Here is a 15,280-nt window from a genome sequence, read left to right on the forward strand (position 1 = left end):
GATCATGGTTCTTATAGAATAACTAGGGGTAGGGTATAACGTGTACAGAGGCATTTTCTTTCTGATCTGGCGCCAGTGGTCCAAACTGTATAGGTCTATATTCTTCATTGAAATAAATTAAAGAATTCTTGAAATTCTAGGAAGGTTGCCGCTTAAAATGTATGAATGTTTGATTGTTTGTTTGGTTTAACAGCATACCAAAACAATTACCATCGGCCTTCTATATAAGCCAGTTCGATGATTTCCTCACAATGACAAATTCTACGCCTCGAGTGAGACTCGAAACCTCAGCGATGAGGAGCAAATAATTTGAAGTCAGTGACCTTAACCACTCGCCCACGGAGGTCCTTCAAAAGTGTGTTCATACCATAAATGAATGGTCATTAAGTGAGGGGAGCGCAGTTTGGAGGCTTCGAACAAAAATTATCCAGTTTCGTGATATGTATAAAAGGAACAAGTATTAGTGTATTGTCAATTATTACATACACTGGTTTATTTTACATCTCGCTTCTCTCCCTGTTTTAAAGGAAAGCCTAGATCCAGCAAAATAAATTTTAAAAAATTAGAGCGTAATTGAGTAATACGCTAACATCTCAAAGACTATCTTTGATAGAATTTAAAAGATGTCTTTCCATGTCACCGATTCTCAGTGCCTCTTAATGTAACTGTATGTTTACCTACGTTTACATTCATCCTAATAAGGCTGTGGAAATTTAAATTGTCGTAGGGTTTACACGCTACCAGAGTTATAAACTTACTTCTGAAAATTAATAAATACGGAATATATTCTGAATCACAACAAGAAAATATTTTAGCGATAGACATTTCGTTCCATTCATGAACAAATGACAAAGCAGTCTTAACTTAACCTGTTTTCGCTCAAACTGATCGGTAAGTATCAGTGATGGATAATCTAACCAATAACTAATTTCCAGCTGATTATTCAGATTACCTTGATTCCAAATTGTGAGATCACTTATAGTAGATTTGCACATTGTCCCAGAAGAGGGAGTGCACGAGTTTTGTCTCCCGTATATTAAAAGAAGACTTCATTATTTTTGCATTGGATTTGAATACAGAATCAGATATACGGCGCAGCTGAAAATACGATTGTTATATGAGATTTATTTTTCTATAAAATTTACTCTTTTTTTCTCGTACCCTACTAGTTTTTTTCAGGGATTGATTTTAACAGTTTTGTACTAGTGACACGATATTTTTCAAAAACAAAATATTGAATTCCCTGATTCACCCCATGAACAAAAGACACTGAGGCACAAAGTCATTGATGAAAAATGAGGAAGACTATCAATAAGAAACGACAATTTCCAGAGCATACGCTTCTTCTGTAAAGAAATTATTAATAATTGAGGATGTGAACAAACATATTATTCAAATTAATCATTTCATACTGCCACCAAAGCTTTTACAAATATACTCAGAACACTTTCTTCGTCTAAATATTGATACTGAATCTAGCGAGACAATTTATTTTTTAATATCTGTTACTCACACATATGCGTCAAAGAATGGAAAAATAGCTAGAAAAATAAAACAACAATAAGCAAATGCATGACTATGTTATCATCTTTAGCAGATAATAGAGAAAAGAAGCCCGCTCGCTTAGTTCAATAGGGAGAGCGCAGATCTACGAATCGCGTGTTCGAGCCCTGGGCGAGGCGTATGTTCTCCGTGACGATTTGATAAAGAAATTGTGTCTAAAATCATTCGTCCTCCACCGCTGATTCATGTAGAGAAGTTGGCAGTTACTTTAAGGGGGAGAACAGGTTTGTACTGGTATTGAATCTGGAACATTGGTTAGGTTAACTGCCCGCCATTACATAACCGAAATACTGCTGAAAAACGGCTTTAAACACAAAACAAACAAACAAAAAGAGAAAGGCTACTTTTTTCAATTACATTGATATGACATTGACAGGATAGGTATTGACAAACGGAGATCATTCAAAAATTTCACTTTGTAAACAGATTGTTTTCCTTGTCTAGTGAATGCGTAGGGTAAGTCTTTATAGACTACTGTGGTCATAGTAAGTAAGAAAGAGAAGATCCTTTGGCAGTAGAAACTCATTTTTTGAGTCGGTTTGATTGTGTCTGTTTACGAAATGTTATGAAATATATAACAGTTTTTACGGCCCTTAGCACCAAGTTCATTGGAGCTCTATCTATGAGATATATTCAAATTGTTCAATAGCCCCAAAAGGAGCATATTTTGCATTCTGTGTGAGATGTCATTTATCGAAATGTAGAAAATATGCTTTACGGTATTACAACACTATTTATACCGTATAAGTAAGAATAACTCTCTTATACCCCAGTCACACATACGGCGCGGATAGCTACGTCTAGCCACGCACAGAAACGTAGTAACCCGTATCGGTCCGTACCCGAGCCTTACGGATTGATACGGATAACTACATTAATGTACGGCTAAGGTACGGATCGTTACGGATTACTAAGTTTCTATCCGTGGTCAAACGTAGCTGTCCGCGCCGTATGTGTGACTATGGTATATACAAGACTTTTCCATTACTCAGAGAAAGATAATAAACATAATTGTAGACTCACAAATCTGACTTTATTCCAAGCCCTATTTCTGATTGGTCTTGGGTGAGGTGGACGTAAAAGACGTTGTAAGTGTGCTGGATGAAATGTTTCTTTTCCTTCCTTATCACGTGAGTTTAATACGGGTACGCCAGAGTCCTGTGTTGAAAAGCATAAAGAAATATATATCGTAAAATTATTAATGACTTCGCACGCTCGCTTAGATTTAGAGACACACCGATGAGCTATTCACGGCGAAACTAGTTTGTGACTTTTCTATTAAGATTTAAGAAACCGGGTTCTTTTTCGTTCCTTATATATATTAACTTCATATAGATGCAGTGTTGGCAATGGAAATAATTGATACGGGCAATGAGGAAACGAATGTAAACTTTTCGACTTTATTTGTCTAGAATTGTAATTATTATCTTGAATATTCTGTTGGTGTTGTTTTTTCCCTGTATTTAGTTTATTAAACCTTTAATATCAATAGATCGTATCACTCTGCATTGATTATCATCAATTAGGATAATATCAAAAATGACACTCATTTTCCTCCTTTATTCATGTGAGGAATGATAATCAGTATAAATATTTTAATCAATATAGTATACGTACACCTAAACATAAGCCAATGTTGAGATCCTCACTTGAACCATCTTCCTCACCACAGCCGTTTTTAAATCCCTTATGTATTAACTGATGAAAACCTTGCCAGTTAATTGTATAACCGCCTCCTCCACTCATGTAACCATAACGATGATTTCTCCTAGCCTTTAATGAATAAAATATATAGACTATTAATTGCATAAAAAGAGACCTCCCTGGTTAAGTGGTTAAGGTCGTTGACTCCATATAACTTGCCCCGCGCCTATGCGGATTCGGGCCTCGTTAAAAGCGCAGAAAAGTCGTCCAGCATTTTTATGTAAATTCACGGTTCTATTTTTAGGTCCCACCCCACCCATGCTACCGCTGAAGGAGCACACTGAGTCCTCCTTAACCATCAAAAGATGCAAAGTACTGGTATAATTTTGTCAACGTGACGTTAATCCGACAAAAAAAAGAATAAAAAGCAAAATTTAATTAAATTGCTCTAAAATGATACCAGTTAGTTACAACAAAGTATATGGACACACATTGAGACAATACATCAGCATAGTTGGGACTACCCAATTATCATCAGTATGGGACTTTTAACCATACACATAACCTCACTAGTTATTCAAACCACAGGAAAGGTTATTCTGGCCATATGACACATGTTCTTTTGACTGTAAATCAAAACATAAACATAAAAATGAAATTATCCCTAGAAACATCACTGAAAGTTTGAAAAGAATGCGCTTTCAAAACGACAGAGAAACATGTGGAACCACAATCAAGGGCCCTTACACCAACCTTTGCACATTTCATAACGTCTCATTAACAGACACAGTGAAACCGTGTATACTGTTACTTGACTAAGTCAAGTGCTAGCATTCAAAATGATAGTCTAAAACAGTTTGTTATTATTTATGAAAACAAAACCCTATATATATTAATTCTGCATGCAGAGAAAAATGTGACATTGAAAACATATTTAGATTTTTGAAATATTACTGACTGTCATTACCCATAAGAGTAAGTGCAATGTCTCGATACTTACAACCTTAACCTTTAGCCTACTGACGGCAAGTGATTCTGCCTTTGCGACCATTGCAAACCAAGATGAGCCTGAATATCTGTGCAGGCTGATCATGGTCTGCACTGTTCGCTATTCAGTCAGTACATTTTCAGTTAACACCCCTTCGAAATGTGGTGGTACTCCCTAAATTGGAAGATGGACAGGTCTAAGGGTTAAGCTACTTTATTTTATAATTATGTAAATTAATAAATAAGACAGATTTCAGATATTCCTTTTAGACTTTTATTATGTTGCTTAGTTGCGTTCTGTGTTTTCCGAACGAACTTTTCACAAATTTTATTCAGTCTACTACCAAGATTCAAAACTCATTTACTATTGAAAACGTTTGAAATGCAGGAAAAATTCGTTTTCTAATAGCAAAAAGAAAAATTATTATGGACATATATTCTTCAACGTTTAAGTCCGCTTTACTGTTTGACTTTATAATGCTGAATGTTGGCTTTTTACAGGAAGCAAGTACATTAACATAAATCAGAGGTATGACGGTTCAGAAAATGTTGACATTATGAAGTATTTTACGTTCTTAGGTAAAGAAAAAAATAAAATAAATATATGTCCTTTACACGGAAACGTTTGTTTATTACAGATAAATTCAGAAGCATACGCATAGAAGCAAGCTTACAGTTCAAACCACTGTAATATAGACATTGTCCAAACCTCTTAAATCACTCAATAAAAACGAAAATGAAAATTTTGCAGACTAAGTTTGACTGAACCATGTCCCTCTAGTAGTATGTATACTGTTTATTCTGGTGGGTCCTACAGAAGTCGGACCCACTAAATATATATACTACTTGTGTGAAGGCTAACTTAAAAAAACAACACATTTTGATTTATTATGTTACCAAATGCTTGAGTCGTAATCCCGTCTTCTATAATATATCGTTTATTATGAAAACATGACGGACTAGTTTGTGTTGTAATACATGTTTTGAGAGCATGTTTATCCGATCGACTTTGTTTTGCTTCAGTTGTTTATTGAATAAAGCATTACGGTAATGCGTAGAATTTTTCTAAATAAATTTTAAAGACATAGTATATTCGAGATGAGTAAAGGAGAAATGAAACCAATAGGAACAGCAATCAAAAAAATATATACGTTGGAGGGAAACTTCCAAGAGAATATGAAACAGAGTTAAGGAAAGTATTATTTGGCTATGAGGTAAAATACCCGAAAAGTTCTTACAACAACAACATTTAATATTAGAATGAGAAGTTCCAAAAAGAAAAGCGGCAGCATAGAAAGATGTCCGAATAATGCTATGAAAGGTGAAACCAAATGTTCATAGCATCTGTATATGTTTAAAACCAATCTTAATCTTTCGAAATCATGACATTTGCCCGCTGAAGTATGGAGTTGTTTGAGTGAAAGTTCTGATCAAGCCAAAGTTCATACATTGCACTATATAGGTTGATCGTCCATACATTTGGAGACCAAAGAATGTCCGCCAAAAGAGGAAGCAGGGATAAGCTTAAGTCGAACAGGCAGCCGGCACTTAAGTCTGCCGACTGTTTAAAAAAAGCCATGGGGAAAGATGATAGGAGAAAGATAATGTTAACCTTGCCCGACCCCGCGGCCTACAGTCACTTGGAATTCTGTCATTTTTTCTTATAAATTTTTCTTAAGATATGAGATAGTCAGAAGGTGATTGTAATTAAAGTCTACGTAATTTTCAAATGTATAATATATTGCCATATATTTTAGGATAACTGTAAACCTTGCTATACTATTGACCCATAGTATTCGTAAATTAATTTCGGTTTAGAGATTATTGTGTTCATGCGATACCCTGCAAGGATCTTATTGAATACAAATTACGATATCTTCCTCGTCGGGAGCACAATGGCCGATAGTTTACGGCGTTGGATTAGTAAGCAGAAGCTCGTGGGTTCGATCTTTACCAGGATTAGTTTGTATTCTTTTAAATTATACTTGTTGAAAATATTTTATTATTGAGTTTAAGTTCTGTATTGTATCGTTAATGTTAATTATTACATTCAATGGATAATACAATGGTACTTTGTTCTGTAGCATTTTAATGACAAATAAAACATAAAATCCACACAACAGACTTGTTTTGTCTTGAAAATGTTTCTTTAGTAGCGACTGTAACTTAACTACATGAATGTCTCTTGCCCCGACGTCTGTTTTTGGCGCCAGAAATCATTGTTTTACTGATACTAGCGTCTTATATATAGAGAGAGATTATATAACTGCTTATCTTCTAGTTCAATTCGGTTTGGTACAAACTGCGCGTGAACTTTTACGTGTGTAGTATTCGTAAAGAAACACTTCCTGCATTGTTTCATCTCGATCTTCTTTAAACCTATATTTATATTTAAAGTTTCAGAATAACATCTCTCAAATCATCTACTCGTTTTGTTTTGGCAACATCAGAAGCAGATAAATTGTCGACAACAACTTGTATTCTGGCTTATCTTGTTTTAAACACAGTAAAGTTATTTTACTGCTGCAATATTTTTGCTTTTTTTTTTTTTTTTTTTTTTTTTTTCTAAGGCAAAAAACTAAATTTATTTAAAGGAGTTCATCACAATATTTTGTACGCAACTCAATCGCGCAGCAAGCAATATAACCACTGTAAGGCCAATTTCACGATTTGCCGCCGAAAGTGCAATATTCTCACTTGCAGCGCTCTTGCGTAAACAATACCATATATACTGAAAATATAGGTCGTGCATATTTTACCTTTAAAAGTGATGGTATTTATGGGAGGAGTAGGCGTATGACGTTCGTGGCAAAGAAATCATCTTGCTCAATCGAAAACATTGTGGACAGACAAGTTAATCTATTTCGTCAAGTAAAGATTTAGTCGACTAGCAGTCACATAAAATTCCAGAAAATCTTAACGTTGATCTATTTCTTTCAAGTTCAAATGTGACTTGCCAAAATGTTGCTATACTTTTTGTGCCCCATCCCGGATTTCATATAGCAAGACAAGACCAGAGTTATGGTCCTTGACAGTCAAAATGTACATAAAGGGCCTACAAATGTGTGTAGCATGTACCTAAAAAGTATATGGCCTAGAGTCATGAAACCATTAAAGAATCTAATTCAGCATGCGAGGCTATGCACCATGTGTTTTATTTGAGGTTTTACTCAGTTAAACCAAATTTATGTCCCTTGACTTAGTCAGATATATACGTAAACAGCATGAAAGGTTGTGTGACACGTATCTCAAAAATTATTTGACCTAGCGACATGAAACCTTACAGGAGTACTTTTCAGGATGTGAGTAAGAAAATTAATCATGAAACTGTTTATAACATTACTGCAATTTGTTGTGTAAGAAAAAAAAGATCATAATAATGAGGTTGATGGGGTAATGAAAGTATACTCTTGTGTGTGGGGAGAACATTTTATATTTTTTCTTAAAAACAAGCACTGGTCGAAATTATTAGTATTATCGTTTTTTTTCTTTCTTTTTTTTTTGTATTTTTTTTTTCTTATTTTAGCATACATAATCCAAAATTTGTTAAAAGTCTGTCCGCTAGATTTTTCATATCTTTAGGAAATATTTTGTGTTTTTCTCAGTTTCAGATACTTTCGACATCTCTCAAGAATATTTTTCTCTGTTAATATATCTATATGTAGACATTTTATGCATAGTTATTGTAGTTTCATTAATTGTGATGCAAAAACAGTAACATCAGAGTGATTTTTTTAAGTAAATAGCTGTTAGAGCTTGTTTTATTATGATATGCATGTATTTTTTCTTCTTTCCAAAATAGCGAATTGGTGTTTGTAATAAACTTTGAATATTGAAAAAGAAGCACGTGTTCTTATCATTTTTATTTTTTATTTCAACTTGAGATACATCAATCTATAAATATGCAAAGTTATAGAAAAATCTGTCCGCTAGAAATAATTATAAAAAACATCTTTAACTATTGTACACGTGCAAAAAGGTGTATGATAAAGATAGGTGAATATTCGTTTCTGTTGACCCTTGAACGAAGAATTAACACCAACGTTACAAGATTCTGGTGTATTTGATACTCTTGTTTCGTTGGGACAAACTGTGTTTTCTTCTTCTGCTGCGAGTGATGCAATAAAGGCTTTAACAACTGCGTCAAAACAAACTGAATAATAAACAATATGAATCAATACTTAAGTTGAGAATTTGACTGCAGATAAGAGTTTTGGGGAATTAAAGAAGAAAGTCGTAGATAAGGACCAAAAGTGTTCAACAGATGTTAATTAAACCAGTCGCGGAGTTAATTGTTAAAGAATTTTAAAAAAAAAAGCTAAATGAAAACAATATCAACACAAGAATAAATAAATTATTGCCTGGCCGGAGCACGGGCGCAAAGTGTGCTTGGACATTCCTCAATCCCTAATTTTAAAATCAGGATAAATAAGATAATTAAAAATAATACTAAATAATATAAATATTAAGATCAAAAAAGTTTTGCGAAAGATATTAAATGGCGCCTATTTGATTCGATACTGCTTCGATAACTGGTTTGGAGAACAATGTCATACAACAAAAAACTTTACTAATGATGATACAAGTTCATATTTTAATTGGTTTAATGGTTGTTTCGAAGCAAGTTTTAAAGTCAATAAGCTTGCTAATGTTAATGATTATGCTTGTGCAGATCGAGTTGCCTTATTCAAAAATGCAGCTTTACTTATTGATCAGCTTGTTATAAAACAAAACGGAAATATTATAAAAGAAATCTTTGAGGTAGTAAATATAAACATTTTTTTTTATCTAAAGATTGCGTAGAATCAATCGGAACAAACGAATTTATATATTTAGACGATACCGACAAAGCTGAAAGTAGAAACAATCATGCCAGACACAGAAGAGGTTTACATTCGGTTACACTCAAATTATAAATTTATTCATTTAATTTGTTTGGTTTAGCGTTACACCGACACAATTATAGGTCATAGGACAACTTACCAGCTTTGATGGTGGAGGAAGACCGTAGGTACCCAGTGCATTATTTTATCGCGAACGGCTACCTAGGTAGAACCACTAATCTTCCGTAAGTCAGCTAGATTGCTTCCTTACATAAGAATTCAACGCACTTAGTCAGGTTTGAACCCGCATCGATGAGGGGCAAGAGATTTGAAGTCAGCGACCTTAACCACTCGGCCACGCAGAAACTGCCCCACACCCTCCCACTTTTCCCCGCCATCCCTTTCCCCCGCCAATTTACAAATGATGAAGAATTAATTATTGTAGCTGAGGCAGACGAAGCTCGGGTCAAAGTCATAAAACTCATAATATGGATTCCAAGGACAATTTTCAATGCCGATGGCTATCCTCCTTTAACGGATACATTTAAAGTTAATGCTGATAACAATTGTACATTGGCTTATTGCGGTCTTGAGGTTGTAAACGGTGAAAAAGAATATACAAACATAACAGTAAATTATGATGATGTTATTAATTATTATTTATTTATTTATTATTATTATTACATTGTAATTAATTATTAACACAAAAAATGACAAAAGTACTGGAAACGTTTCAAATGTGAGAAACTTTAAATTGTTCATTCTAATTTAGAACTTAAAAAGGAAGAAATTGCCCTTGACCCGAAACTTTTAACATTAGCAGTGGCATTCAAATAGTTCACCAACAACTAATATTCGTGTTTATGCAATTGTTATGTATGAAGATACATTTCAATTAAATACTATCGAAAACGAACTTGCAATTGTTTAATAAATATATTATGCATAATGACATAAACCCTCATTGACTTTAGAGTTAATTTGTCCGACGAAAAAAAAAAGGAATTGCATGCCAAGATAAATGTCCACATACTTTTAGAGATTACGTAACAATCCATTAACCGGAACATGTCTTTTATTGTTGACACATAGACAAATCAATAGTATTTAAACGGACAAAAGAAAATAAAACGCGTGTAAATGTTAAAATTGTAAAGACGCAATTGAGAACACTGTCACAATGCGGAGGGTTTTTCGCAGAATAAGCTAACCTATTAGGTAAAATCATTTTACCAGATGCTGCGCGTGTTGCTCTTATGACATTGAGAGTCGGGGCTTAAATGGTTTGGCAAGCACCGATGTCAGGAAGATACTCGGAAATGGACGTGCACAAAGCCCCTACGCGGGAGCAGAAATTGTTTCGGTGTCCAGTAATAAGAGAAACATAATAACACCATATCTTACGCCTAATCAAAGAAAACAATTCACAGAAACTGGCGTAATAAAACTAACTAAGAAACGGAGACAAGACAGAGGCTTCCTGTGTATGCTCGCCGTTACCTCTTATTAGTCCGTTGTTAACTGGTAAGGGTTTACAAGTCGATGCACAACGAGTACCGTACAGAAGGATTCCTATAACTTGAGGTGAATGGAGCCTGCTTGCTGGAGCTAAATTTCATGTTTCAAAACTATTAAAAGCTGAGTCAAGACAACTCCCCAAGGTAAAATAGAGAGCCAAAGTCCTCCCGATAAAATGGACAGACAAGCTAGCAGAAGAATTACACAAACCAATTAAACGTCAATTACGAATGCGTAGAGTATTTTAATTGGATATTGATGATACTTGGTCGACCAATCTTGTTTTCATGCAATATTTTGCTAAATATAAAAAAGCGTAAGGTACTTGTTTAACAGTAATTGACATAGTATTTTTTTTTTTTTTTTTTTTTTTTTTTGATTTGTCCCATTAAAATACAAAACGGGACAATCAATTACAGAAGAGTTTGATAAAATCATTGATGATAGTTCCCGAATTCCAAAGAATTTATAAGTTGACGAAGGCACAGAATTAAACGTTTAATAAATTCCTCGAAGATAATAACATAAATATGTATCACACATATAATTATGGTAAGGCTGTATTAACAGAAAAAATTAGCAGGCCACTTAAGGAAATTATGTGGAACTATTTTACAGCAAATAAAACAGGCACATATTTATATAAATTACCAGACATGATTAATAAATACAATATGAAATATTATAGTAGCATAAGAATGAAACAAAAAGAAGCAAGCAAAGACGAAACACACGGGCATTTGTATGGTGATTTGAGAGAACCCGCTAAATCGTTTCACACAGGTTTAAAATATGAGATCAAGTAAGAATTAGCAAACTAAAGCTCATTTGAGAAATGATATGCACCAAACTGAACAGAGGAAATATTTGTTATTCGCAAAATCTTAAATACAAATCTAACAACATATAAGCTAAAAGATCTACTCGGAGAAAATATTTAGGGCGCGTCTTATGAACAAGAATTATCTCCAGCAAAACAAGAAATCTTTCGGATTGAAAAAAATGAGATTGCATAAAGCGTTGAGCGTTGGTTAATTGGAAAGGATATCTAGACACGTTTAACAGCTATGTTGAAATTGGCGATATGCAAAATATACAATAGATATATAATATAACTTATAAATCATCTGACAAGACTTGTGGCAGTATATAGGAAAAGTTCCAAATTTTGCGGAAGAATAAACTCAGCTTTGCACGTAACCGCTGGTTTATTTGGCTGTCCTGCAGCGTTGGCATTAGTGCCAGCCATTCCATTATTTGCAATATTTCCTGGTGTGGTTCCGCCATCAATTATAATTCTTCTAAATAGTTGAAAATAGTGGAAAAGAAACACATTTTAAATACACCAAAACAGAATAAAACGAATATTACCACAAGCCTGTATAGAACTTTTGGAGAGTTGAAGATAACAAAGTCATATCTACCATTTTTTCTGAACTGTTAAAAGTTCAGAAAGAAAATAATTACTAGGTGCCTTTAGAAATGTATATTATATTTAAAAATGTATAACCATATGTATGTGTCATTTCCGTTTCGTATTATTCTACTTTTAACCTTTTAAACTTTTTTTCGTCAAATAGTTTAATTAGAGTGAGTGAGTTGGGTTGTACGGGGAACTGACACAAAATGGTCATATATCGCCGAGAAGAAGCCGCATTGCAAACGCCAACTGTAAAGCATAAACATTTATGTAAAAAATGTATAACATACCTAAAAACTTCCATGTAAAAATGTAAAACGCACTGGATAATGTAAAGCATATCTAAAATTATCCATGTAAACGTCAAGCATATCAAAACTCAGTTATGTAGAAATGTATATACGTATGTGTTAAAAAATCAGCTGAAAACATAAAAATATTGCAAAAGATGTAAATAAAATATGAAATGTTAGATTTTTGATCAATTTCATCCGCTTAAAAAACGATAAAATATTTCCGACTGAAACGTTACTCTTTCAAAGATTGAACGTCATAATAGGTACTGCAAAGTCCACACAGTCGATTAAGATATGCTTAATAGTAAGCGGTGTTTGACATGGTACACATTCGGATTGATCTTTATTCAAAATATAAGAATGAGTCAAACAGGTATGGCCTATTCGACAGCAAGAAAGAACAACTTCCTCCCTGCGAACAGATCTGTTCCCATGGTGACATTCCCTAGAGTAGATTTGATATCATGAAGTTTTTTGAATGAAGTATTGTTCAATGACGATTGCCATTTAGACAAAATGTATTTGCTTATATTAGGCCTAAAATCGGTTTGTGGTAATTTCAAATTAGATTGTGATAATGAAAGGGATTTCTTTGCTGCAATATCAGCATCCTCGTTTCCATGAATACCAACATAACTGGGAATCCAACAAAATATGATAGACTTTTTTAAAGATAGTTTATGAACCCTGAGATGAATATTTTGAATGAATTCGAGTTTTTCTATTGATAGTATATATAGAGCAGGCTGATCGGGTAAACTCTAAACATACTATCCCAATCTTATATAAAACGATTGTTTGAAACAATTAAATTACTTGAAAAAACAGTCTTTGAAAAGATAAACGAATACGAATGTTGATTTGATTAAGAATATAATTCTATGTGCGTTTGCCAAATTTCAAGAAAAAATATTTATATTTAGTATGGTTTTGAATTTAAAAAATAATCGCATATGGGCGTTGATTTCGCCCCATTCTATATGCGCGGAAATCTCATGTGGCAGGCAAAATCAAATCTTAAGATTTAAAGTTACTGTAATGAATGTTTTTAAATTCTACTGAGCTATTATTTAGAATATAATTCAACGTTTGTATGCAAATTTTGAAGATTTTTTTTCTTTTATATTTAGTTTTTTTTTTAAAGAAAAACTTATATGGGTGTTGATTTCGTCCGATCCTGCGCGGATGTCACAAGCAAAACCAAATTGTAAAATTTAAAGTTGGAAACTATATTCAAAATCCATTTGAGCCGTTATTTAAAGTAAAATTCACGTTTAAAGGTCAATTTTCAATATTTATATTTATTATGGAATTGAATAGAAAAGCGTATACGGTTTTTTATTTCGTTAGATTCTATAAGCGTAAATACATAAGTGCTAGCGAAATCAAATCATAAAATTAAAAGTACATAGCATGAATTAATTCCTTTTGGGGCATTATTAAAAATGTAATTCTACGTGAGTATGCATATTCTCATGAAATAATATTAGTATTTAGTACGTTTTTTAAAAGAAAACTTAGGCCATATCCGTAATGAATTCGCTTTATTCTGTATTTGTGCACAAAAAACTAAAATGATAAGCAAATTCATCAAATAAAACTATATTTCTGAAATATAATTGAAAAGTCGTTTGATGTATTATTCCGATATTAATTCTAAGTTTAACAATTTTCATAAAAATCCGGTCATATATACTATCCATTAAGAAAAAATGTGAAAAAGGAGCATTACAGTCATACCCAATTTAATGGAAAATGCCCCTGCCCCCGATTCCCAACAGTACCAACCGACTAAATTCTCTCCCTAACCCCAGGCCCACAAATGTAGTACTTTTCGTTATACTGAGATATTTCGAATAATTTTGAATTCACTCTGTCCGACAATCATCTTAAAAAATGAACTTTTATAACTTAATTGATATAATCTAAATTAAATCTTTTTCTTACAAATAAATAAGACCCGGAAGATGATTTTTATAGCAACAAATTAGGCCTTCAGTTTCTATGAAACAACTATATTGTGTACAGTTGGAATAAAGGGGACAGACAGGCACGAAGACACAAATATAAAGAAATAATGAATAAAAAGTATTTGTAGCACACTAAAGAAAAAGACATAAAGAACGGAAAAATATGCATACAAAGAATTTATCACTTCTACGTAACAGATCGTGCGCCAAAGCAATAAATTACACTGGTTGACACGTGACCAATATCCGATCAAACAGATCTTCAAAGTCTAGAGCGCTATGCGTGGTGTTTGTGATGTATGATAATCAGAATCGAGGGTCCCCTATTTAGCGGACAACACGCTCTAGAAGTTTGACTTTATTTTCCTTACAAATATCGATGTTGACATGAAAGTATTTATACATGTAATGTGCCTCACATTTCTTTAGATGAATTCCAGTTTATAATTATAACTTATTTTTCTGATATGCATATAATCAAAACTTCTGAAGCGGGTAGAAAATGTTGTGTACTATACCATTTGAAAAGGGAGAATGCAGCATTCACTATAACTTAGTTTTGCTATAAACAGTTAATAGTTAAGAAATAAAATTTTAATATCTAATTACAATATAGCAATATAATGAAAATCTATGCTAGATTCTGTTTGAATAAAAGTGTACTCAATCTACTCACAAGTTATTCATGAAAAAGATGATATATATCAAATTACATAAATTTCATCCAATTGTTAAGGGGGTAATAAAATGTTTAGAAACTACTGTTGTTTAGGCTAGAGCTGAATTAATATTTAAATATACCAAGTGTTTTGTTATCAAAAATAAATACAAATTGATAGCATTAATTTAATAACATATTAACCAGCGGACTTGAAATCTGTAGATGAAATGCACATTTAAATCTCCGTTATCATGTTTGATACAGGCTATAACCATGTTGACTGTGTTCTTATGTAAAGGTAATATATTAAATTTTTCGCCAGAGAGTAAACGGATGTGTTTATTCTTTATTATTGATCTATCTTTGGAATGCCAACTTATCTTGATAGGAAAAGCACA

The 15,280-nt window shown here is 33.1% G+C and overlaps 1 protein-coding gene across 1 annotated transcript in view; it reads right to left on the reverse strand.

Moving 5' to 3' along the window:
* Window positions 1–2,547: 2,547 nt before the first annotated feature.
* LOC128554586 (glycoprotein-N-acetylgalactosamine 3-beta-galactosyltransferase 1-like) overlaps window positions 2,548–15,280 on the reverse strand; it is a 36,879-nt gene continuing 24,146 nt past the window's right edge. The window contains exons 4-5 of the mRNA XM_053535852.1: window positions 3,181–3,336; window positions 2,548–2,721 (exon numbers count right to left, since the gene is read on the reverse strand). Of these exons, the coding sequence (XP_053391827.1) occupies window positions 2,548–2,721; window positions 3,181–3,336 (330 nt within the window). The remainder of the gene's footprint in view (window positions 2,722–3,180; window positions 3,337–15,280) is intronic.

Source organism: Mercenaria mercenaria, unplaced genomic scaffold, assembly GCF_021730395.1.
Source record: "Mercenaria mercenaria strain notata unplaced genomic scaffold, MADL_Memer_1 contig_548, whole genome shotgun sequence".
In the NCBI taxonomy this organism is placed as follows: domain Eukaryota; kingdom Metazoa; phylum Mollusca; class Bivalvia; order Venerida; family Veneridae; genus Mercenaria; species Mercenaria mercenaria.